General features: G+C 32.3%; 1 protein-coding gene across 3 annotated transcripts in view; it reads left to right on the top strand.

The window, feature by feature from the left end:
- Nucleotides 1-26,966, top strand: part of LOC142317341 (uncharacterized) — a 74,255-nt gene extending 47,289 nt beyond the window's left edge. For 2 of the 3 annotated variants that reach the window (XM_075353821.1, XM_075353820.1), the window contains 2 exons: nt 6,586-6,700; nt 22,875-26,966. In XM_075353821.1, coding sequence (XP_075209936.1) covers nt 6,586-6,650 — 65 coding nt within the window. In that variant the 3' untranslated portion in view covers nt 6,651-6,700; nt 22,875-26,966. Of the gene's footprint in view, nt 1-6,585; nt 6,701-7,774; nt 7,860-22,874 lie in introns of those variants that run through there. The other variant, XM_075353822.1, reaches the window with a different exon arrangement.
- Nucleotides 26,967-27,711: the final 745 nt, after the last annotated feature.

Raw genomic sequence — 27,711 nt, 5'->3', positions numbered from 1 at the left:
GCTACTTTTAAAAATCATCAGTTTTTGTAACTGAAAAAAATTCTAAAAACTTGCTACTTTTAGCAACGTATATTATTTTCAATTATTGTAAACTCTATAAATAATATTAATGTCATTTCCTTAATGATTAAAATATTTAAAGAAAATGTTTATCAGAGATAAGAAATTATATTACATTATTGCATGTATTAACATTATCTTGCATTAAAAATGTGGTTAAGAATGACTAATAATGTTGTCTGTGTATCTTTCCACAGTATTGTTTTAAATACAGTGGTACCTTGAGATACGAATGTCCTAACATACCAATGTTTTGAGATTCAACATGAAATATTCTAAAATTTATACCTCGACATACAACGAAAAATTTGAGATACGAATTTGCGATGTGCGATAATTGCATAGGTGATCCCTAGATGGCAGAGCGTTCGCTCAGCTTTTCCCCCGCCGCTTCTGCCCGCTATGTCGCTCTGTTTGGTTGTTGAGACCACAGTCCTCTGCATGGCCGCCACAACGTGTTATTTGCTTTGTTTGTGCCTGTTTATCGTGTCATTTTGGATAGTATATATACTGTACTCTGCTTATTTTGTTATTTTAACCATGGATCCCAAAGTTAAAGACAAAACTGGTGAAAAGAAAAAGCCTAAGAAAATGATCTCGCTGGAAGCGAAACATGAAATTATTGCAAAGCATGAGCGTGGCGTTCGTATCATCGACTTGGCAAATGAGTATGACCGCAATCCTTCTACAATATCCACGATCATCAAGCAGAAGGAAGCGATAAAGAAGCTGCAGTCTTCCAAAGGCGTCACCATTATTTCAAAGCTACAAATTAATATACATGATGAGATGGAACAGCTACTTTGATTATGGATTAAGGAGAAGCAATTGGCAGGTGACTCTGTTTCTGAAGCGATTATTTGTGAGAAGGCTGGCGCCATCTTCCAAGACCTCAAGCGTGATGTAACCGAGACGGATGGAGAATCATCGCAAGGCGGTGAGGGGTTCAAAGCTAGTCGTGGCTGGTTTAACAATTTTAAGAAACGAAGTGGCATTCATTCAGTTATTCGTCATGGAGAAGCATCTAGTGCAGATATTAAGGGGCTGAAAATTTCATTAAGGTTTTTGAAAAAGTCATTAGTGAAGAAGGATGCCTACCGCAACAAGTGTTCAATTGTGACGAAACAGGGTTATTTTGGAAAAAAATGCCTAGGCGCACGTTTATCACGGCTGAAGAAAAGTTTACCTGGCCACAAGGCTATGAAAGATAGGCTAACGCTTGCCCTTTGCGCTAACGCTATTGGGGACTTCAAAATAAAACCGTTGCTAGTATACTACTTGGAAAAGCCAAAGTCTTCAAAGCTTATAAAGTTATGAAAGAAAAATTACAAGTTCTGTGGCATGCAAACAGTAAAGCATGGGTGACCCGTCAGTTTTTTATTGAGTGGATGGACATAGTTTTTGGGCCTTCAGTGAAAAAATACTTAATTGATAATGGTCTACCGCTTAAGTGTGTCCTTCTGTTGGATAATGCTCCCGCTCACCCTCCTGGCCTTGAGGATGACCTTTTAGATGAATTTAAATTTATCAAAATTGTCTATCTGCCACCCAATACAACGTCTACCCTTCAGCTCATGGATCAACAAGTTATCTCATATAAATTGAATTATTTTTAAAGTTAATTTATTTTAACAAAATTTGCATGAAGATAAATTTTAACAGATTTCAAAAATGGTCCCATATAAATTTTAATGAAATCCAATGATAATATTAGGAAAAATACCAAAACCCCTGATTTTTTTAGTGTATGTTATGCATTATCTGTCTGCGATGTTAGTAAACTAGTTTTGATAGTTTTTTTTTTTTTTAATTGAAAGAATATGCTTTCAGAATGGTCCGATATAAATTTTAACCAAATCCGATGATAATCTTAGGAAAAACTAAAAAACTGAACCTCTTGACACCCTTAGCTGCTGACTGCTTGCAGCAGTACTGTGTTTCTCTGTTTCCTGTATGATCAGGATATTAATAACTATCTATATTATCACTGTTTAGTCTCTGTGGAGATATCATGGCATTTCTTTTTCTATTTTACTTCCGTAAACAATCATTCCTTTTTTCCTTGGCTACTTTCCTCTAAACTACATTCAAATATTAAATCTACATTTAATATTTATATAAAATGGTAAAAAAGTCTATTATTCCTAATTGCAATATTATTATATATATTTATGTTTATATTATCTAATAATAAAGGTACTAGATACTACTAAAAATTGTGAAATAAAATATTTATAAAAAATAAAACTAAAAACCAACTTCAACAAATAATAGTACTATAAAGTTACTAACAATTATATTTTTATTTATTATTAAATAAAGTATTTACAACAAATAAATATTTTTGAAGTCTGTGCCAGCGAACGCCAGATAAACAAAATAAAAACCTATGATCTATATAATACAAATCCTACTTCAAACAATGCAAAATTGGTAGTAGAAGTTTTACTACAATAAAATGAGATGTACAAAAATATACAACGATAAAATGTGACATACAAAAATATAAGAAAACTTTTCATAAATGCATAGGTACATATATTATTACAAAGTATATATGCCTTAGCGAAATGTGAGGTGTGATCATGAGATGCTTTTTCTTTTATGCTCTTGAGATCCCATTTTACATGTGGAATCCTGTTTAGTTGCCTAGTGGTTGGTTGAGATACTCACTTTACATAACTTTATGTTTAATTTGTGTGTTGGCTGGCGCCAGCTTCAAAAATAGTTATTTGTTGTAAATCATTTTAATTTAGTTAATAAATAAAAGATATAATTATTCGTATTTTTTTAATACTATTATTTGTTGAGGTCGGTTTTTATTTTTATTTTTTATAAATTATTTTATAACAATGTAATACTACGATGATTTATTATTACACAGCATTATTGCTATAGTACAACTGTATTATTTAATGCAGCAATAAAGTACAAACATTATTTTGGAAAATGTTTCGATGCGTTTATATAATATTGACATTGTTATGGTTAGATATGCATTGTATTTATTTTGTAATAATTAAAGTGAAAATAGTAAAATGATATGTCATGCTTTATGCAGTTACAAAATATAAAACCTTTTCTAAAAACTAAACCAAAGTTCTATTTAAAAGTAGTTCTCTAGTTACATCACTACAAGACTTTACCAGTTTATAGTCTGCCTAGTAGACTAATTCACTACTCACCAACTAGGCTGAACATTCATAGATAAAATATACAAGCAAGTATGCTAATACTATATAATATGCTCCTATACTATTTAGATTAAATAATGAATTTTAATTGTACAATTTTATACTTTTTTCTAATGCCTTATCACCATCATGAATAGAGAGTTTTCCATATCATTTAGTGTTAATTAAACACATTTTCCACATGTAAAATTGTCACCCACCAATAAATTATATTTAATGCAATTAAATGTTAAGGAAGAAATATCAGATGGCAGAGGATATTTTAACATGCATCTGAAACCTGAACCTGAACTTCTTTTATGATAGATTGGAGTACCATATATATTTTTCTACTTGATGCTTTTTTATTCACAAGAAATATTTGTTTACTTTATTTTATTAATTTAAACATAGGATTGCCTAAAACAAGTTTGTAACTATCGAATATCGATAACAATCAGTTGTTGAAAATGCATTTTTTCTAGTTAACTTCAGTTTTCTGGATCTTGCACGTAATTACTTCAAAACAGGTAATATATAGAAAATAGTATTGATGGCTCCATTATTGCACAATTCTTTGCAAGCAAGTCCAAAATCAGAATGTACATTCACCTCTTAAAATGTCCAATAATGTGGCTTTTTATTCTAGAATAATAAACAAACATTCAGTAATGGGTTTTTTTTTGGGCTGGACTAATAGTCCATGGAACATGGTGAAGTATTAATAACACACTTCATTGTTAAATTGCCTTCTCATTTTTCCATGTACACATTGCAAAGAAGTAAAATGTATCTAATAAAAATAGATACTAAATAAATCCATGTGAAATCACAAACAGATCAAAGTACAAGGTTTGATAAAAAAAATGTGTGGAATTTTAGTTTTTCTCAAAAAATCTTTTGTTCATCAATATTGATTTTATCACCTTCAAAATACTCCTTTTAAGGTATACATTTTTGCTAGTGCTTTTGCAATTTTTGAGCATCTTTGCAATGGAATTTCTGGTATGGCGTTTAGTTCCTTCAGATGATCTATTCAGTGTTGTCAAAACATCATCTCATGGTTCTTTTCAGCTTGGAAAATAGAAAGAAGTTACAGGGGGCCATGTCTGGCAAATACAGAGGCTGAGGCATCATAACAGTGTTATTTTATTCAATTCATGAACAAGCAATGAAGTGTGAGCAGGTGCATTATCATGACACTTGGCAAACCACCCTGTTGTCTCATCCCCCTCTCCTCTGCCATGAGAATCTGGGGCAGTATCCTGGTGATGACAAACACAGCCTCGCTGGAAACTGTCCAATAGGCATGTGCGATCTGCAAAGCCAGCATCCGCTGCAAGCCATCCAGGAGCTCCCTGGCCTGCCTAGTACTAAGACCCCCTAGCCCAAACCGGTACCCCGTACAGACAGACCAAGCATGCCACTGAAGCAAGAAGTCTCCTTCTTCTGGTGGATTGATGGATGGACCACCCCGATTCTGCATCAGCTTGACTAGGGCATTAGCTTCTCCTAGCCTTGTTTACTGTTTCTCAGACATGCTCCTGGAACAACCTTTGATGGTCAAGCCACACTCCAAGGTATTTTACCTTACATGAGGTCAGGACTTCGGTTGCACCGACACGTAATGTGATGGGGTCAAGTTTACATTTCCTAGCCATGACCACTGCCTCAGTCTTCTGCTTTGCAAGCTTCAGTCCCCTCATAGCCAGCTGGTCGTTCACCATACAGATCGCCGTAGTGCCCTGCTTTGTGACTTCCAGTTCTGTTTTGCCGACAACCAGTGCCAGATCACCTTCCAGGTACTTGATCCTCAGCACACCATCATAAGCAATATTCCAGAGCAAAGGGCCGAGTACCGACCCCTGTGTGACACCACATACCACCTCATATGTAACTGACAGCCCCTCCATGCTGGCAACCACAAACTTGTTACTCAAGTACTGGCCAACCAACCCCCTGAGGTACGCACTCACGCCACGCACCTCAAGCTCATCCATAACAACATGCCAGGGCAGGCTATTAAAGGCATTTTCAACGTCTAGGAGGATAACAACCGGTATGCTCCTAGTCTGCCAACTGCATGTGGCAGCCTCATTGACCAGCTACATCACTCAGTCGATAGCATCCACCATGGACCTGCCTATTTGGAACCTGAACTGGTTCACACTTAATCCTACCCGAGCTTCCAACTCAGTTGTCAATCTACCTACAAGGAGGGGCTTGAAAAGTTTGTTGAGCATGCTTAACAAACACAGTGGGTGATATCCAGTAGCATTACCAGATTTGCCCCTTCTCAATCAGAGCCAGCCGGACAACCTTTCATGCTCCTGGCACAAACCTGTTTGTCAAGCAGTAATTAAATACATCAATAAGATTCTCTGGAGCCACCTGAGCCAAAACCTGCACTGCCTCGCCGCTGATTCCATCAAGACCGGGAATCCTCTGTCTGTTGTCACGCTTAGCTGCTACAACAACTTCATCCTGCTTGAACAGAGGAACTACTTCATCCAGAGCAATCTCCCTCCAAGTTACCTGTTCTACCTTGGAGAATAATTTGACTATTGCGTCCACTAGATGCTCCTTAGTCAGAACAGGGAGGAAATGACCAAACTTCTTCATTACTATCTTGTAACTGTTTTATACAGCCGGGAAAATTAAAAAATTCTAACCTCGTATGTGTAATATGAGTTCTAATATTGCACAGGTGATTGTTGGAGTGCTAGGTAATGCTTATTTGCAATGAGGGTTTCTGAAAGTGCTGAGAGAAAGGTTTATTTGTGTGTGAAACAGCAACAGATATGGCAAAGTCATTTTCTATGAGATATCAGCAACACACAAGCGACTGTGGACAATTTCTTTAGCTGCTGACCACATAGTTACATTACTGGAGAACATAAAATTATTACTATATATGGTCTTATCATTTCCTGCCATGTGCATAATTGCAAGAACATAATACCATAAGTATTTTCTGCCTAAAGACCTTTTAACAGATTATTAGAATTATGTGAGTAAACGTAATGTGATAGCTAATTATAAAAGTTGTTTGTTTAATCTTTGAGATCCTCAACTGAAATACATTTTTTCAGTTTGATTACAAAGGTAATTTTATGTATTATAATTAATATTCTTATTTGTTATGAGGTTATTTCAATTTTTTATGGTTTGGTTTATTATAGAATGGTTTTGGTTTAACTAGAAATCTTTGTGAAAATTAAAAATACTGACTGCATAATTGTCTTGCACAAATGAGCAGTCTCGAATTTTTTTCGTTTTCTGTAAGTTTTTTTACAGTCAGTTGTATTATTCGATAACAATTTTCATGTATATTGTATCCATGTTATTTTAGGAAGCCGATCGAGTGACTGCAGAAATGAGGAAAGAGAAAAAGTCCAACACAGTAGGCAGAGATAAAGTAAATTACATGTCACTAATTTCTGCGATAGCCAGTAAAGCAAATGCAGGTTTGTTTTTATAGTTTGTCTTTTAAACAGTTGAATATTTCATTTTATGGGAATGATTTACCTACTGAATAGCCAGGTTTGTTATATGAGAGTCGTCCAAAATCTAATCAGCACAATATTAAAAAGGCAGGAATATTGTGAACAAAATACAGGATGTTTCTTATATTCACTTATTTATTTCCCAAAGTCTTCATTTCTGTGTTTACATTCTTCACATTATTTTGGATTTTTGAAAAGCTCTTTATAATAGAAATTCATGCTAGTTTCATGAAGAATCTTATAGAGAGCTATTTTGATTACTGTTACATTCTCGTGGTATTTTATTTTCATTTAGTCTTTCACAAAACTCAAGAAATGATAACTTGAAGACATTGACTTGTGATTTCAGAAAGGATGGGAATAGCTCCTATCAGTATTCTATTACAGTGAGGTGAGCAGATATTCCATAGATGACTGGCAAGGTGAGAATTGTTAGCTGTGAATGACTTCTTCTCCCTGGCTGTTTTCCTTGGTTTCTCCAGAGCCCAAAAACTCCAATTTGCACTAAACTGCCATCACTTTTGCTACCCATAACAATGTTCATGGCTTTTTGTTCATGAATTAAGATGTTCCATAATATTATTTAATTTTAAAAGTAAATTGGTGAAGCTTTCATCGATTAATGTGATATTGGATTTTATTTCTTCCTTCTCCCCATTTTATCTTTCAAGCAGTTGTGATGTGATTTTTTCTTATAGTTTGGTGGTTTACAGTCTTTGACTGTGATGTAGGGAACACAAATTATATGTTACACATCTTTATAATTAAATTAAATCTTTTCATGTGGTGTCAGTTGAGGCTCTTTGTTAGCAGAATTGATTTAAGACTGATGTTGGATGTTAGAATTTTTGTGATGTCAAAAGAAAGTTTTAGTGACTATAAGTTTTAGAATGGAAAGCCAATGTTGTAGCAAAATCTTTTATTCTTCAAGCATTATCTCAAAAAATCATCACTCTTTAGTGTCAATATTATGTTACCCTTTTTGAATGATCTATATTAAGTATTGCCTATGAAAAATCAAGCTACATGTTTCAGTGATGGTGAAAGAGAGAAGACTGCTTCTCTCTTCAATTTTGAAGACTGCTTTGGAGGTCTTCACAATAATTTACAAGATATAATGGTGAGAGGTTTGATTGATAAATAGAAATAATCTGTTTTTTTGAGGTTGATATACCTATATTAAAAGAATTATACAATACAAAATTGTTGTTATTGTTGAAGAAATATGGTTTTAATTATTCGGCATTTGTTAGTAGTGTAGACCTATCGAACTGTAAATTACACCATTTTGTTAATTAAATTGGTATTTTGTTAATTATTTATTATATAAGTTAATTCATATTACTCAGAAAGAAAATTATGGGTGTTTTTTTGACATACTCATTGTCCTAAAATTATTAAGGAATCATCAGTTTAATTTAGGTAGAAATTTCTGATGATAATATAATTATTAAAAGAAAACAAACAATTACTTCAAAAAATTATTATTGCCTTAAATTTACAGTATTACCACAAATCTAAAAAGTCATTTATTTTTGTCTAAGTGAACAGCAAAGCATTAAAGATGCAGTTGAACTGTGATCTGAAACTTTTTAAAGCCAGTACTTATCATTTTCTAGAAAAAGGCAAATCAGATTTTTATTATACCGATTACCAACACCTTTGACATCTTGAACTTTCAACATGGGCATAATTTTAAGAATGCCTTGCAAAGTAGTTATGAGTTAAATTTATCAATACAGAAAGAAAGTTTATCAATGCTATCTAAATTGTGCACATCCATGACAGTAATCTGTAAAAATTCTTGCTCACAATTTCAGACCAGGCTGATTAATTGAAAGAATTTTGGATTGCTATTTCAAAGGATATACTTTTTCTGAAGATAACAAGACTGAACTAGGATATTTTAGAAAGCTATTTTCCCCAATTGCAGGTGTCTTTTATGACCAACTTAATCCTATAACTGTATTTCAATTCATTAAATTCTTACTGATAGACAATAATTCCCATGTGTTCAGAATGAAGGTACACAGCCTTCAGCAAATGAAGAAACTGAATATCTGATTTCTTTAAAATTTCTGAAAATGTCAATCATTTTCAGAAGAAATTAGATAAAAAAATATAATCTATACTTTACCTTCCATGATAGATGATATTTTACATGTAATTAGTGATGATTCACTATGACAGACATTCACCCGATTTGGAATATTTTTGGGTATTGTATTTAGTATTTATTCATAACTATGTTCTTCCCTATCTATACTAAACTTTACTTAGAGAATATAAATTAATAGTTTGTTTGCAATAGTTGCATTTTACAGAACCAAAATACTAATACTAATACTCATACTGTATTCAATTAGCTTGTAGACTGAAGAATAAACTAAAATTGCGTTTGTATGAGTGATTTCATCATGATTCTGTTGAGTCATGTTCTGTGTATCAGTACAGATTCACAACACGGCCATATCTACGTACTTGCAACACTGTAATCATTACTTATATATTAGTTATCATGTAATTAGTCATATAGTAGTCACATATATCCAAATGTTTATAAAATGTTATGTCTTCTCAGTTCTATTAAAACTCATCTTTTCATATGATCACTTTTTTGTGCTTGTGTTCAATTTTTGTGTTTCTGTTATGTGTTTACTTAACGCTAATATTATTTAAAGCAATTTTTTTCTAAGTTTACAGGAATGTGAGTAGTGTATTCCTAGATTTGTGATTTGAGTTATCATTATTTTGACATCATGTCTAATACTGATTCAGCTGATAGTGCACGATTATTGACCCTCTGAAAAAAAGGCTGCAAAAAAGTCTGCAAGTTGAGCGGAAAAATACATAATTTTAAATGCTTTCAAAAGCGAATTACAGAGTAATCCAATAGTGTTGATTTCAGATGTAATTAGTAAAACTGCTAACATAAGTGGAAGTTGTGCTGGTTCAGTGTACAATGTGATTACGAAGTATTAATTTACTAATGAATTATGGTCTCCTGAGAAAACAAAATCCTGCAGGTCAGTTGAAGAAAAAGTTGACGATTTTGGTAAAAAGCGATTCGTAAAAAAGTACATGAAGTTTATTTTCAAAATGAACGTCGTACAATAGACAAAGTGTTATGAGTTGTAAAAGATGATAATGATGTACCAGATTTCTGAAGAACAACTTTTTATAAATCTTTAAATCATGAATTTTACATATGAAAAATGGGGTCAGGAAAGTGCTTTAATTGGCAGGGATGATGTCATTATATGGCGAAGATATTACTGCACTGAAATTAAAAAAATGAGGCAAGAAGGCCATAGAACATATTATATGGATGAAACTTGGGTCAACGAAAAGTTTCGTTTTAAAAAATAAAGCTGTGAATGTTTTAACAGAAGCCTTTCTATGTGGCTTATCAACCAGTAATAAGCTCAATTGGATAAAGGTAGGCATCTCATAATTATGCATATCGACAGTGATAGTGGGTTTGTCAATGGTATTTCTGGATTTTTGAATCTAAATGTACAGGAGACTATCATAATGAGATGAAATAGTTTGACGATGTTACCTTTTCTGGAAGACGTAATTCGGTTATTGTCTTAGACATGGTTCCTTATCTTTCTTGTAAAAAGGAAAAAATTCCAGCGTGTCTTGGAAAAACAATGATATCAAAATGTGGCTTAGTTCAAACTGAATGATTCTTGAAGAGGATGAACTTAAGGTCTAATCATCGCAAAGGTTTTCACTTATTAAAAGTAGTTTTAATGTGTGTAAAATTTATGAGTTAGAAAGATTCAGTGGTAAAACCGTGCTTCAATTACCTCCCTATCATTGTGAATTCAGTCCAATTGAGTTAATTTGGGGACAAATCAAAAGTTATGTAGTATCAGAAAATACTACTTTGAAAATATCTGATGTTAAAAATTTATGCTTAAAAGCCATCAATAAATGAGCCAGCAGGAATGGAAAAACTCTATAAAACATGTAACGGATGCTGTTGAACCAAATTATTGGGAATTTGATAAGATAATAGAAAACAAAATTGAGCCTCTCATTGTATCTCTTATTACTGACAGCACTATGGATTTCTTGCAGTCAAATTACGATAACTGTACTGAATTATTTATTTATTGTCACAGAAATTTTTAAAAAATATTAGTGAACTTTTACTGTTAATGGACAGACAATTTCATAACTCTTAAAAAACTCAAGGAAACTACCTAACAACAAACAATTGTAATAAATAAAATACTCATGGGTTATGTGCCAAAGAAGGTAGGAAATATTTTTTGATCATTTAACATGTCTTAATTTATTTAAATTTAAAATATATGTATAATTTTTGTAAAATATGAGTGCATGGTTACTGAATATTAACGTTGTATAGTGTTTTTATATGCATAGGAGGTGCTTGTGAATCGGCTGCCTGAACACTCATACGCACAGTTGGTTTACTTCTACTCTATAAGCTAACTGAATTAGATATAATTTTCGTCCCAAAAAATAAAATCATCATTAGATGAGTATCTAATAAGATAGTTTACCTTTTTGTCAGTAAACCGTATTAATTAATTAGCTGCAACATTCTGTAAATATTAAAAGTTACTTGATTAATAACAAATTAAATTAATAGAATAATAAGATTTTGTTTTAATGTGCTGTAGTACAGTAAGGCCATGGTCCTACAATTGTAGGTTAGATGACATTGCAACAATATTTGCCAGATGAAGAGGGATGTGTACCATTTATTTACTGTGAGCATAAAGTAAGTGTGTCGGAGATAATGTAAATGCTGATCATTTTAGGTAACTAATCACTTGATTTGTTGCAAGAGATATAACTAGAATGGTTTCAGCAGGACTGTCTAACAGTGCTGTTGAAGTGAGAAACTGGCTCAACATGATTCTTAAATAAAATTGATTCCTAAATCGATTGTCTTGGCTGTGTGGATTGATTTGATCTGAATCCCTTTGATTTCTTATTTTGTGGTATAATAAAATTCAAAGTTTAATCCAGATCATCTCAAGCAAAGCATTTTATATTAATTTTTATTTCAGAGTAAAAAATGTCCTTTCAGTGAAGGGTAGCTCTGTTAAAATAAGAAATGTAATGTCTTCTCAAGATTACGTGTTGGTTTTTATGCATGTAAAAAGTGTATTTGCATACAATTTCTTTGCCCAAACTTTGTTGTCATTCTGTTCAATCTCAAGCAAGACTTGTTTACTGTTACTTGGTCATTTTGTTTTTTGACAAAAAACTGATTGATATGGAAAGTAGAATGGGGCAACAATTCTGATTTAGATATCTAAAATTGCTTCTTGTTGATATACCCTCATATTATTTTTTACTTTATACTATTTGTTCCTGTCTTATTTTCTATAATGGTAAGGAACCGAGATATGGCTGGCAACTAATGATTGCTGTCCATTGGTTGTAATTTATCAGTTGCTTAGATATTAACAGTCTAAAAAAATCCTTTTAGCTAATTATTGGAGTTTATAACAAGATTCTACATTTTTGTAAACTAATACCATTCAGCTGTTAATGAAAAAATATAAAAGAACTACTCAAAAAATAATACCTTTTTCTTGTACGTCAGTGTCCTGTATCTTACAAATTCTATAATAATAATTTAAGAAATATTATTTTTTATTTATTGTTTGTACTTTGTACTCTAGATAATACAAGAGGTGTCTTATAATAGGACTGAATACATGTGTTGCAACAGTTTTCCTACTTCAGGAAACATTTTTGAAATTACTGAAAAGTATTGTTGTCCAAGGCCTGCAGGAATTTTTTTTGTTTTTTATGTATACTACAAAAACACTCCTTGTGAGAATTTTTTTCATATATGGGAACAAGAAAAAGTTGTTTAGGGTTTATTAGGGAGGGTGAGGGATGACGAACATCTTGTTTTTTGACAAAAACTATTTTATTACAGTGAGTAGTATGGAAGGGTTGTTATGGTGCAGAAATCAAATCACTCTTCCATATTGTTGATGTTCTCACCACAAACTCACACATCATTCTCGATACATTCATGTAGAAATGCAGATTCACCATCTATTCAGGAAGAACAAATTCTTTATGAATGGTCACATTCACATCAAAAAACCAAATGAACATTATTTTATATTTGATTGAACTTGGCCGTGCTTTCTTTGATTTCTCTGATTTCCACAGACTTGGCTGTGTTTAGTTCCTGGGTTATAACCATACCATTAACTCTCCACCTGTCACACTTTAAAAAAGAAAGTGAAGATAATTTGAAGCCAGTTCTTCAAATCACAGCACACATTACCAAGTAAAAATTTTGCCGAAATGAATTTCATGCTCAAATCATTTGTTAAAATTCATTACCAAGAATGTGAAGAAACAAATTGATTCAAAAATCTTTTTAATAGTCCTATAACATCTTTGTAAATTGCATTGCAAACGTTTACAAGATTTTCATTATTCCTAATTGTGAAGGTCAATCAAATATTGGTTGGTCACAAGTGACTTGTCCCTTCATGATTAATAAGATTTTTGATGCAATTTATTTTTAATTATTTTCTTCAAAATTATGTTTCATTCTATATTGATATCTTTAATAATTATTATCTTCACACAGTTACATTGCTATTAATTATTTATTTTATGTACAAGTGACATATAAACACTATTTTTTATCGATTAATTTTTTGCTTTGTATAAAGTACTGCTCTAATGTTGCTCTTCCAGACCAAGTAATACCGTAGCATTTCATTTTTGTACCTGGAATACCTAGCTTTCCTGACATGCTACACTGGCTTCTTAAACTGATGTCCTGCTGAAAATGATGGAACTCAATTTCTAGGGGTATTGGTGGTCATTCTTGGTATCAAAGTAATTTTTATTTTTCCCTAAATATTTATTTAGAATTTAAAATTTTAAATGGTTTATACCTAATTATGTTTTTATTCCTAAAAATGATATAATTAATGATACAGAAAATCCCATTTCAAAATAAAGTTTTTATCTAACATGAAACACTTGAGGTAACTGTAATTAAATAATTTGTATAATTTGACTTCATTTTTTTTATTAATTTTTCCTAATTATTACATTAATAGATTTGATCATGTAAATTACTGTGTCGTTTAAAATAAGTCCATTCTAAAAATGATAAATACTGTTAAAGTAGTATTATTGTTCAACTCAGCTAAGTAACTGTTTTGGTTTATATATAATAATGGACTAATAGAGAATCAGACACAAATCAGGATAATGGATATAAGTAGAAATAAATTTATTAATAGAATACTATAGTTATTTGTATATTGTCATTATATGCCTGCTTATATGATAGTATTTTACAAATTTGTTTAGTTTTAATTATTAATATTGCTGTCATTCTTCATTATTTTTTCTTAATGTTTATAGGATTATTGTACTAGTTCCTCACTATCACCTAATAGATAATGAGGAACTATAATTCATGTTGATAGTCATCTTACTTTTGATATTATATCATTTCTTTGTTTGTAAAGTGTTTATGAGTAAAATCTGAGAATAGTTATCTGATTTTGCTAAATGAAATGTACAAAAATAATTCAGTATTTCTAAATTCTATTTGACAGACGCAAATAGCTTATCTCTCATAGGTGTGATTAAAAATATTGCTACATAGAAAATTACTGAAATACAACACATTCTCATTTTAAATTACTACTTACGTAGCAAAGTTAATTGGATATGGGTCATTCAAATATAAACCGGGATTTGTTTACATAGCTTTATTGTTATTAGTTAAAATTACAAAAAAATTACTGATTTTTCTACATAGTTTCCTTCAGCAGAATTACATATTCTTCCTTCACTGGGTAAGTAGTTTACTGATTCCCTCATCAGAAAAACAAGTTGGCTGCCTCAACAACCATTTGCACATGTAATGTTTGACTGTGACATTGTCTTTGAATCTTCCCCTCCTAAAGCTTCTTTCAGCAAACCAAACATGTGAAAATCACACAGTGGCAAGTCTGGACTGTGGTGGGTGTTCAAGAGGTGTGTCGAATGAATTTTAGTGAGTCAGCTGTTGTTTGTAGCTGTGTTTTGTAATGGAGAAGCAGGATGTTGCATTTGTTGTGATAACCAGTCCTGACATCAACAACTGGCACAGTATGTTGCATTTACCATCCTTCGTCTGTGCAGGAAATTTTTGTAGTGTATGAAAATGCCATGCCTGACTGGGATTTGAACCCAGGACCTCCGTATGAAAAACTGAGATGCTACCACTCGTGCCACAGAGGCCGGAAAAACACAGTTGCAAGAATTTTTCCAGCTGACAAGTGATTCTTGGTCCTGATTGGTGTCCCCTCTTCACTTTTCCACCACACCATACTTGTTCTCTTGCTTTCCGGGATATAATGGTGGACCTACATTTCACCACAGGTCACAGTATGGTTCAAAAATACCTCTCCTTTCTCAAAGCGATTCAGAAGCTGCTGACAGATGTCTTCTCAGATTTCTCTGCTTCAGTGAGAACACATGGATCTCACCTCACTGACTTTGTAGTATCCAAGAGTGTGTGACAACAATATTGAAACACACTCCCACCACTTATGCCCACCTCTGATGTAATTTCAGCAACGGTTACATGGCAGTTCACCTGAATGTTGTCATCATTGACGATGTTCGTGACTTTTGTTCTTCACTGCATCATGGCCACTTCAAAATTTTTTGACTTTATCAAACATTTCAGTTTTTGACGGGTAACTTCTCTGAACTATGCCTGGAGTCATAAAAATTTAAGAGGATTTTTTCATCTTTGCTGGCGAGAAATCTGATTATAATTCACTGCACAATGGATGATGGTGCCTCCTGCTTGGACATTCTGCTACTGATGTGGGAATGTGACCTACAAGTGTAGGTGTGGCTGGCTGGTTGCTTTGCTCCACACACATCCAACCAACTACCCGTAGTGCCCTGCCACATTCACTGCTTTTGCTCAGTTTGTGTGGCAAAATTCTGGTTTATAATTGAATGACCCTTGTAAATTTAAGTTTCAGGGTGTATTGAAAAGTGATAAGAAAATCACTAAGATAACCATCCTGGGGTTTGGCCCAGAGGTTGTATGTTTTATATGGGCATTTACAAATATAATGCGTACAGTGATATAAAGGAGAACATGAATATTCTGATTTGTATTTAAAAGTAATAACAGATGCTAATGCTAGGCTGAAATCATCTAATAATATGATAAATTGAATTGATTTCTTGTGAAGTACTTTTCTAAGAATCAAATGCTCATATAATTGCATCAGTTTGTAAAATGTGGGAGATCATTTAATTATTTAAAAATGTAAATATTGTTATAAAATAAAAATTACAGTGTTTATATTGTACAGAAAAAGAGGAGTGTAAAAAAATTATTATTTGCAGAACACTTGCAACTGGATATAAGGATAGTAGTAAATGTATATTTAACACAAAAATTAGGCCTTTAATTGTGCTCAGACTTTAATAATTATGCAAATTAAAATTTCAATTTATTAAATTTTTATTACTGTATATTGTGTAGTTATATATATTGTGGTGGTTTGACAATTTCTGATTATTTTATCTTAATTTGTTATCCATATAATTACACCCCAAAATGCAGAAGAAACTTATATATATTCTTAACATGAGATGTGATGTCATGTGGCAAGGGGTGGTCAGTTAATAATTCTACTCATACTTCTATAGTAATTACTGCTTTAATAATTTTTGAGGAAATTATCAATTTAATGAAAGTTTTCCTTCAAAAAAGGTTAAGTAAAAATTGACCGACTAAATTATCGTGTGTCACTCTTTCTGGTATATTTGTTTTATTTGAAATGGAAGCAGAAAATATTGTTATGGTTGTAAGGGAGAAAAGTAATTTTTTTTCAGTGAAATACTTTGTGTGAATAATATTTTTTTTTAGAAGGAACTTGAACATTTTCCTATTATTTAAATTGTGTGAAACTAAATTTGTAAAATATATGGTTTACTGTAAAATAAAATAGGATGCTATTTCTGCTTGACTCCACCTATAAAAGCAGTATTGTCACACCTATAAAAGCAGTATTGTCAATGAAGAAAAGAGGAACACAATTCAATATCCTAATCTTCCATCTGCTATTCGATCTATTCCTCATTCAAATAGTTTATGTTCCTATTTCACTCCAAAATCTTAAATTAAAAAATGAAGACAGTGTGGAAGAAGAAGAATCCAACAAGCCTTCCATGTCCCATGACTGTGATGATGAGAAAGATAATAAACAGCACAGACTGAGTCAAGCGGAATTGAGTGATCTCATTTGAGACCTTGATTTGTCGAAGGAGAAGGCAGGACTTCTAGGGTCAAGACTATAGTGTTGAACTACATTGGAGAAGATTCCATTGCTAAAGGGATCTGCTTTCTTTTTTTTAAGAAGAAAAACAATTTTTTTTGTTACAATGTTAATGGCTTGATAAAATGTTTGAATTTGAATCATGATCCAACTGATTGGAGGCTATTCATAGACTCCTTCAAGCTTAGTTCTGAAGCTGCATTACTTCACAACGGCAACCATCTTCCTTCTATTCCTATTGGTCATGCAGTTCACATGAAGGACCCACCGGGTTGGTCTAGTGGTGAACACATCTTCTCAAATTTGGGAGTCGAGAGTTCCAGCGTTCAAATCCTAGTAAAAGCAATTACTTTTATACGGATTGGAATACTAGATCGTGGGTACCGGTGTTCTTTACGGTTCGTTTTTCAGTTAACTATACATCTCAGGAATAGTTGAGCTGTAGTCTTGTACAGTCTCCGTTCAACCATACATATCATCCTCTGAAGTAATACCTGAACGATAATTCCCAGAGGCTAAACAGGAAAAAGATTTCACATGAAGGAAACAATCCTCCTAGACTCAATCAAATATGCTGAACACAAGTGGAAAATCGGTGACAATCTAAAAGTCATCATTGTACTCTTAAGAATGCAACTGGGGTATACTAAATACTGATGCTTTTTATGTATGTGGGCCAGTAGAGATAAGAAATTACATTATATTCAAGCAGATTGGCGTGCAAGAAATCTTCACGTAATTCTCTTCAGACCTAACCAACTGCCAGGTATGCTTCCATCAATTAAGAACTCTTAGAATGTAACTGTCATTAAAAAAATGTCAAATCGACTTTCTGTGTTGTCAGTATATGTAATTAAAATACTTGCATCTATTGTATATCACAGAAACTAGAGCTAATAAAAATTTATCTTTATCATATTCGTTTTTTTCAGCCCAAAATTAGTAAGATTTGAATCATGAAGGAAACATTCAAAAAAAGATTTTTTTGTTGGGCAGTGTTATTTAATAATACGCTTTGGAATGATCTTTTACTTTCACAACTAAAATTTTTTATTAATTTAGCCCCAGTATACAGACAGGGTTTTTTTTTTTTTAAATAACTTAAAATTGTATTTTTGCTGTCATTAGGCAGCTAAGTACTTCAGTATATTACTGATATTTAATGAATAATGATCATGGACATGTTCATATTTTTCAAGAATAAGGATTTTATACATATAATTGTAAAGTGCATTGTCACATGTTATCAATTTTAAAAAGAGTATCAAAAGACTACATATGTTAAAAGTTTACAAAACTATTTATTTACTGTTGAGTTTCTGTGTACAAAATACCATATGAGCAATTTAAAGCTGAACCAAGCCAACTCAAACTGCAATTACTTGAGTTTAATGCCACTACTATTAGTACCAATATTTGTTCTGTATGTTACTCTTCTTGTTGTCAGTTATAAACTGTTTATGCTTCAGTGCAGTTTAGTTACATTCTTTGCAATGTGATTTTCTAAAATACCTTATTTGATCGAGAAAGGGGTTGATATAGTAGAATCCTTTTGTGTGCATCAGATATTCGCAGTATCCCAAAGTAAATGCCACAATCCCAACAAAGAGTACCAATATAATACGGTTGAAAAATAATGTAAAATGGGATCAGTTTCAAATGAAAAATAAAATAAACAACTTTCCATTCGAAATTTCAGATATTCAAAGAAGAGTTTCTACCACCCTGAAAAAATATTTTTTTAGTTATCTCAACAAAGAGGTATAAAATACACATTTTGTCATAATATTCTTGATATCGTGTAATACAACAACAACCGTACAACAAGTTAATAGAACAGACAAACTGAAACATCTCAATTATTATGACTGGCTTTTCAAAAATATTGTCAACGGGTAGATAGACCAGTGTTGTATTATATATATCAGACGAGAAATCGTTTAATTTTTCTGCACATTTTATTTTGCACAACACCAGCTATCAGATGATTGAAAACTGTCACCATATATTTGAGCATTCATTTCACGATAAGAAAATCAGTGTTATTTCTGGTAATCATGTACCGAAATCGATACTTTTTGACCGGTTTTTCGATACAGAAGTGTACAGCACAATTTTTTAAGAATTGTACGGTCGGTTAACAAATTGTGAAACAGTATTATAAAGATGAATGTATCATACATCAAATGATTCACCAGTACGCTTTCATGCAGCTTTTAGAGAAGAACGAACTCCTAGCAGAACACAGTGGCCTCAGTGTTTTCCAGATTTGTCTAGTCGGGAGTTTTTCCTTTACTATTACTTAATGAATTTTTTTATGAAGTCCTCCTATATTGGTAAACTTAAGGTGAACATTCAACAAAAAATTGATGACGCTGACAACAATGTTTTGCATCAGCTGAATCAATGCAACAGCCACTTTTTTCAGACTTTTGGTTTGCTTGGCATTTCTCCTTCCACCACCCCATTTGGTCGCCCCAAAGCATACGACCAAATGTTTGTGCCACAAACGGCTACTGAGCCTCAAACAGTTTGGCGACCAGTGTCCTAAGTAACTCCTAGAAATTACCTAACAGCATGAGCAAACAAAGTGCGGTGCCATACACCACCGCCTTACATGTTCCAACCGCTTACTTGTCATATATTTCAACTACTAAAAATATATATGACATCCATAAATTAAAATTTATTTCATCGAGACAGCAATTTTCTGCCACGCCTAGGTTGCTGAATGCCAGCAAGTACCTGCCCGCCATATTAAAGCGCTTGGAACCTTAATTGGCTGGTGGTCAGCCATACATACCTCTAGGTTAGCTTCACACAGCAGTGCGATAGGAGTCTTTTCCCTTAGGTAAACTACTGATGTCAGTTGAACAAAGCAATTGCATCAAAGAACTCCCACAAGGTCCGACAATGCGGCTCTTGCTACATTGACTTGCAGCTTGTGACTGGCCAATTTTCCTCCTGACCTCTAAGTTCCAGGGTGGCCCGGTCTCTAGCCTCCCCAAGAGCAGGGAAGTCAACAAAGCCACTTAAACACAAAAGTACATCGCTGCGCAGGACACTCACTTTGAACATCTTTTGTAAAAATATGATAAAATATGTAAATTTTTGCTAATTCCAATAACTATTTAATTTATTTTTTCATTTCATTTGTAAAATGTTGTATGGTGCAACTGTGTTTATTGTGTAACAGTTCAGTTTTAAGCTGCACAGCTGTACTTTATAAACTGTAATTGTGATTGTACTATGAAATTTAAAATAGCTAATGATAATTAATATAAAATTTAAAAAAAATTATGACACTAATATTAAATTTATAAAATCAATACTGTACTTTACACAAGGTTATTTATGTTTACTATTTATAAAAGGAAACTAGCTTATACTTTTAACTAGGACGTTATCCCTGATTCAAAATGAACTCAAAAGATAACTTCTTACACTTAACCACAGAAAATAACATTGTCACATTTTTATTGCAAAATGTTCCATACTTTTATCTCATACATTCTGACTACTATCACATAGATCCATTCTAATCAATCGCTGTCAGTAGTATTTATATCTCTGGGACTATAGGTTTTTCAAGTGACAGCAGCTGATCCATCCCTTTGTTCATTCAAGCATAATGGTTACAAAACAACACTTATTGTCCTAACCGTTATTTTATTTTTTAGAATTCTCTTGATATAAAATTCGTAGTTTATAATAAAAATATTCTCCATTTTTTCTTGTCATTCCTCTCTCTCTTTATCACCCTTTCTTTCTTTCTTTCTTTCTTTCTTTCTTTCTTTCTTTCTTTCTTGTTTTCACACTATTCAATTTTAAAAGTTTCTCTACTTCTCACAATATTATCATGTTATTTTCACTAATTATATTGATATAAAAACATACTACATAACTAACTGTTTTATATTTAACAGTAATCTATTAGCATCTTTATAACTGCAATTTCTTTATAATTTAGAACATGAGGAGATTCCCTCTCAATAAACTATTTATACCAATAATTCACCCACAACAGCTGAACACTCTCTTTTTCTGTTTAGTCTCTGGAACCACCATAAGAGATTACTCCAGAAATTGATCATCCACATGAACTGAGATTGTGGAAGACTACACTTCTACAATCTCAGGTCGACCTGAGACTGTACAACACTACATTTACCAGGTGTGTAAATATTAGAATTTGCCCATAGATGGCCCTAGCTGTCAATGTAGTTATTATAAAACTGCATATGACACAATTTTCGTTCTTTGACACCTGACAAAGATTTTCAACTCCCAATACAAGTTTCACACAACAGTAATTAGCATTGAAGATGTCAAGTTTTGTACCTACAAACTATGATTTGCAGGCAGCATTGATTTTCTGTTACCATTTAAAGAAAACTAGTGCGAATCACATCGAATGCTTATCAAACCTTACGGTGAGCATGCTCTTGGTAAATCACAGAGCTTTGAATGGTTTAAAAAATTCAGAAGTGGCGATTTTGATGTGAGAAACAAAGAACTTGGAAGACCACCAAAAACGTTTGAAGACAGCAAATTGCAAACATTATTGGATGAGAATGATGCTCAAACTCAACAATAACTCGCGAATCAATTAAATGTAATACGAGAAGCCGTCTCCATACGTTTGAAAGCCATAGGAAAGATCCAAAACATGGGAAAATGGGTTCCACATGAACTGAATGAAAGATGGCAAGAAAATCGAAAAACCACTGGCGAAATGCTGCTTGCCAGATACAAAAGAAAGTCATTTCTTCATCAAATTGTGGCAGGTGATGAAAAGTGGATATATTTTGAGAATCCTAAGCATAAAAGATGATGGGTAACTTTAGGTGAACCATTGACGTTGATTTCAAGGCCAAATCGTTATGAAAAGCAGACAATGCTCTGTGATTGGTAGGATCAGAAGGGATTAGCAGCTCTATTATGAGCTGCTAAAACCTGGTGAAACCATTAATACTGAATGCTACCGACAACAGTTGATCGATTTGAATCAAGCATTGCGTGATATAAGACCGGAATATCAAAAAAGACAACACAAAGTGAGTGATTTTGCTTCATGATAACGCACCATCACACACAGCAAAATCGGTCAAGGAAACGATTGAGGCGTTCAGTTAGGAAATGCTTTCGCTTGTGGCTTACTCACCAGACTTGGCTCCATCCGAATACTGTTTATTTGCATCGATGGGACACGCACTTGCTTAGCAACACTTTACTTCTTATGAAAATGGCTCAATCACACTGGTTTGCCTCAAAAAAGCAACAGTTTTTTTTTTTTGACGTGGTATTCATAAATTGTTAGAGGGATGGGAAAAATGTGTAGCTAACGGTAGACAATATTTTTAATAAAATATTTTTTTATAATTTTCATACAATAAACATGTATTTTCTGTTCAAAAATTCCAGTTTCATATTTACACACCTGGTACATTCATACATATCATCCTCTGAAGTAACAGTTTACGGTGGTTGTGGAGGTTAAACAGAAAAAGAAAGGAAAAAGGTCAACCATTCCTGAGATGTGTGGTTAATTGAAACCCAATCACTAAAGAACACCGTCATCTACGATCTAGTATTCAAATCCATATGAAAGTAACTGCCTTTAGTAGGATTGAACCTTAGAACTCTTAACTTAGAAATCAGCTGATTTGCGATGATGACTTCATCGCTAGACCAACCCGTGGTATAAAAGCTGAACACTGAAAAAATTAATTAATATTATTATAATATTAATTTTAACCTGTTTTTTTTTTTGTCTCGTTTTAATAATTTATTATTTTTTTCAGCCAAAAGCAAGTCGACAGGGCTTTATATGCGTTAAGAGGAAACAGTATAAGTGCACTCACTGTTAGTGCTGTTTTAAGCGCTCTAGACAGACAAGTGCAAGTAGCAGAGTGTACTGTAAGAGGATATCTGACTGTAGAACTAGATTTGATTGTTCTAGTTACACCCGTAACTCAGCACGCTTCAGAATTGCAATTAGAAGCATGTTCAAGAGAAGCTGAAAAATTGGCTAGTCTTATACGAAGAAGCAGCCCACGCGTTTTGAGTGAACTTAGTTTAAGTGCGTTGACTGCGGCTACAGTAATACATACAGTTGTCAACTCAGCTGGTATTTTACACATCACACTTCCATATTACATAGTTCCAGCACTGTTTTTGTTACTGAGGTGGTCACGTTTTCCAACTTAGTAAAATCTTCCTTTTTTTTTTTTTTGTTCATTATTTAACTTATTAGTCATTATGTTATGATGTTATTTTATACTTTAATTTTATAAATTAAAAAAAAAAAGTTATTGAAGATGTTAAAAATGAATTTCAGCACCTAAAATTAAAAAAAAAAAAATAAATCACTAACTTACAATAAAATGTCTTAGTTTATAAAAAAAATTTAAAACCAAATTCATATTTTTATAAAAAAAAAGAAAAAAAAGAAGAAAACATTGAATTCTTTTAAAAAGTTTTAAAATTATGTGTGGAATGCAACTATTTATGTCGTGTTTATTAAAAATTTTCAGTAATTTCTCTATCGATAAAAATTAAGTTAAGGTTATTCAATACGTATTTAAGAACTTGGCATGAATCGTTTCAGAATAAAAAAGCATATATGTGAAAAATTTCAAAATTATGTTTTTTAAAAGAAAACACGAAAACTTATTTGAAAGACTAATAATAACCTCAGGTGTTTCAGTTTTCTTATTATCTGGTCTTAGATTGAGCTGTAAGAGTTTTAATTTTATCTCAATTTGGATCGTGTTATATATTTTAAGTTTATTCATGCGCCAGAAGTAATTATTTAATTGTAAATAATTATTTAATATTCTTTAGTTATTTGTTTTTTACTCTAATAACTTTTGAAAGATGGTTGGTATGAATAAATGTGAGGAATTTGCAGGATGCAGTGAATTCTTTCTCATTGAAAGGAAGGAAAAGAAAAAAATGTCATATATGTTTTGCTTTATAACCCTCCTTAACTTTTCTTTTCTTTCTTTTGCAAAAAAATTATAATAAATATTTAAATAGTTTGTAAAATATAAATTTTAAAAATTCATTTGAATTGTCATTGATTATAAATTAATTAATTATGAACTAATAACAAAGTAAATATTATTTTAAATGAAATCTTTTCTATAGTCCATTTTATTTCCATTTTTTTTACGTAACTGCTTTTTGTTAGCAAATAATTAAAGTAATAAATTTAAATTAGTATAATTTATCCTAAAAATAATTTTAATGTAAAATAAACCTAACATAGTGGTAGAGCAACAAAAAAAAATTGGAAAATTTAAGGAGGAAAGATTAATACATAAAACTTTGTAGGTTTTAGAACAAAGTACTCCATTTACAAATTATCTTTTAATGATTACACAACAAAAATTATATCCTACAAATATCCGCCTCTTGCTGAAGTTTCCATAACTTTCTGCAACATTTCAGATAAAATGTACCACCAATGGACATCAATACGAGGTGTGACTATTAAATAACAAGACTAATGCTGTAAAATATTTTTATTTAAATTTATATATAATTAGTTATCCCCTTCAATATACACCCTACAACGCTCCATATGAATTTTCCATTGTTCAAAACAGTGCTGCAAGTCATCTTCATCATGCGTGCCGCTTTTTCTTTAACAGCTTCAACGGTCTGAAATCTTGTTCCTTTTAATGCAGATTTGACCTTGGGGAACAGATTAAAATCACATGGTGCCAGGTCAGACGAATAAAGCAGATATTCTAACACTGGGATATTATACTTTGCTAGAAACAGTGCAGTTTGAGCCTGTGTATTGACTGTTGAAGAACCTACGACTTGTTCTTCCACAATTCGACTCAATTCTTTCTTATTTTTTCATGGAGTTCAGCAACGACCTCAAGGTAGTAATGTTGATTAATAGTTTGACCTTCAGGAATCCAGTGAAGGTACACAATCCCATGAATAATGAAAAAAACAACCATCATTTCTTTGAATTTTTATCATCTTCAACGTCTTCTCTGCAATTTTGGAAATAATTAAACCACTCAAAAACCTGCGCATGTGATAAACATTCATTGCCATACTTTTTTTAATAAAACATAAGTTTCAGTAGTGATTTTTCGAAGTTTCATATGAAATTTCATGACAGTTTTTTGCTTTAATAATACCATTTTTTTTTTTATTTGCTTGGCATTTCTCCCGCCACCACCCCATTCGATGCTGTAAAGCATAAGACCGAATGTCTGTGCCACAAACGGCTACTGAGCTCGAAACACTTTAGCAATCAGTCTCCTAAATAGCTCCTATAGCTTACCTAACAGCATCAGCGGACTAAGCACAGTGCCATACACCACCGGCTTACATGTCCGAACTGCTCACTTGTCATATATTTACTGAAATGGGTAGGCGCACCCCATCAACTATTAAAAATATATATGACATCCATAAATTAAAATTTACTTTGTCAAGACAGCAATTTGCTGCCACGCCTAGGTCGCTGAATGCCAGGAAGTACCTGTTCACCATGTTAAACCGCTTGAAGCCCTAATTGGCTGGTGGCAACCATATATCTCAAGGTTAGCTTCCCACAGCAGTGTGTTAGGAGTCTTTCCCTTAAGTAAACTATTGATGTCGGTTGAACATAGCATCCGCATCAAGGATCTCCCACATGGTCCAACAATGTAGCTCTTGCCACATTGACATGCTACTTGTGAGTGGCCAATTTTCCCCTTGGTCTCTGAGTTCCAGGGTGGCCCGGTCTCTGCCCCCCCCCCCACACCCCAGGAGCAGGGCAGTCAAATATCAGGTGTTCATTTGACTGTACCTCCCCACAGATGCATAGCTCATCAGCTGCCAGACGGAATCAAAACTTACAATACAGTTATCATTTTTTTGGTAATCAGAAAAAACAGATGTTATCCAAACGAAGGCTATGGCCAGACTAATATGTTTATAGAAATTGGAATGGTAACAATCTGAAGAGAAGGCTTCATGCTACACAGCTGTTGGTTGTACAAATTTGGTGCATGCGCAGTTCTTCTGTAGCAGCATTAGTCTCATTATTTAATAGCCACGCCTCATATCGCCAAGTCTTCACCAGATTCATCAATATTTTAAGGTATCTTGTAGATACTACTTTCAAAAATCTCCACATGCACTTAAATCTAGAGATTTTGCTTGCCATGGTACGAATTTGTTTGCCATTTCTCAAGTGACATGATTCCCTCACAACTGTTATACTACAATAATAGAGATTTAAGTAACATTTACAATTGTATTGTCTTGTTAAAACCAAGGTGACCCAATAAATTATCTGTACTGATTAGTTAGAAATGTTTCGATAATATTGAGAGTTGTTCCGTGATCATTCTCTTATTGTCAAAGAAATACTATCCAACAATCTCTCGAGACTTGATAACACATCAAGCCAGTTTACCTTTTCTGTGTAAAGCGGCTACTTGTAAAGCTAGTTTGAATTTTATATATAATTTTTAAAAACCAGCTTACTAAATGAATTTTCTAATCCATACTATCAGAAATTTTGTTTATTTACGATTTAATACATTTATAAATTAGAAAGAAAGTTTTGGTCGTTTTCAGTAACATTAACTCACAAAAATTTTCAAAATATCTCTAGTCCTGAGGCTTCAGTTCTTGAACAATCTATATTTATGATTAATTCAAGACCAGAAAATTAACAGCAGATATACTGCTCATGTATATTCTCTTAAAAAGTGTGTGAGTGTGCGTATGTGTTTTGTGTGAGTATGTTGTTGCACATTAAAAATGTGTACATTTTATTTATTATTTGTAGTTATTAAAGTATACTTTAATGTATAATTAATTTAATTTATAAGCGCAGTATTTTCAATGTGTTCCTGCACTTTTTTGTACATTTTTAACATCTTTTGTTATTTTTAATTGTTATACTTGTAATTTGTAATATATGTATTTGAAGTGTTATTTTATTTATTTGTTCTAATTTTTTTTTTTTTTTAATTAGTTATTTTATATTAATATCAATAATTTTAAGGGACTTCCAGTATAATAATATGGATTTTTTTTTTAAGAATGTATTTAACATATTATGTAGAGAAGAAAAACTATAAATGTGGGAATATGCTCAATTATTTTCAGCAAAAGAATTTATTACCGTGTTTTTTTTATAGTTACCATTAATTTATTTTGTTACCAAATTTATTAGTTACAATTTTAGTATAAATTATTGTTAACTTAATGCTTTTATTTAAATAGTGAATCTTTGTTATTATATTTGAGTCGTTTTAATTTTTTTAAATCTAATCTTAAAGATATGTTATAATTTAATTACTACATAATATATCATTATTATTATTATTATTATTATTTATTAATTCAAGATGTTAGATAGGGTTAATAATAGTAGCAGTATCTAACTTATTCTTTCCTCTCTTTATTAAATTTTCATATAACTTTTTTATTGTTCGTGTACTTAAACATGTACAAACTGCAGTCTCATCAAAATTACAAAGAAAACTTCTCCTTTTCTTTGGCCCATTCTGTATAATTACATTTGCAATTAAATGAAAATGTTACCGTGATATTAATTCAGCATTGTTTTTGTATAATTTACATTTACTCATAAAAAAAAGAAATTCTTTTACA

This window comes from Lycorma delicatula, chromosome 1, assembly GCF_047948215.1.
Source record: "Lycorma delicatula isolate Av1 chromosome 1, ASM4794821v1, whole genome shotgun sequence".
NCBI lineage: Eukaryota > Metazoa > Arthropoda > Insecta > Hemiptera > Fulgoridae > Lycorma > Lycorma delicatula.
This window is presented reverse-complemented; position numbering and strand designations above follow the sequence as displayed.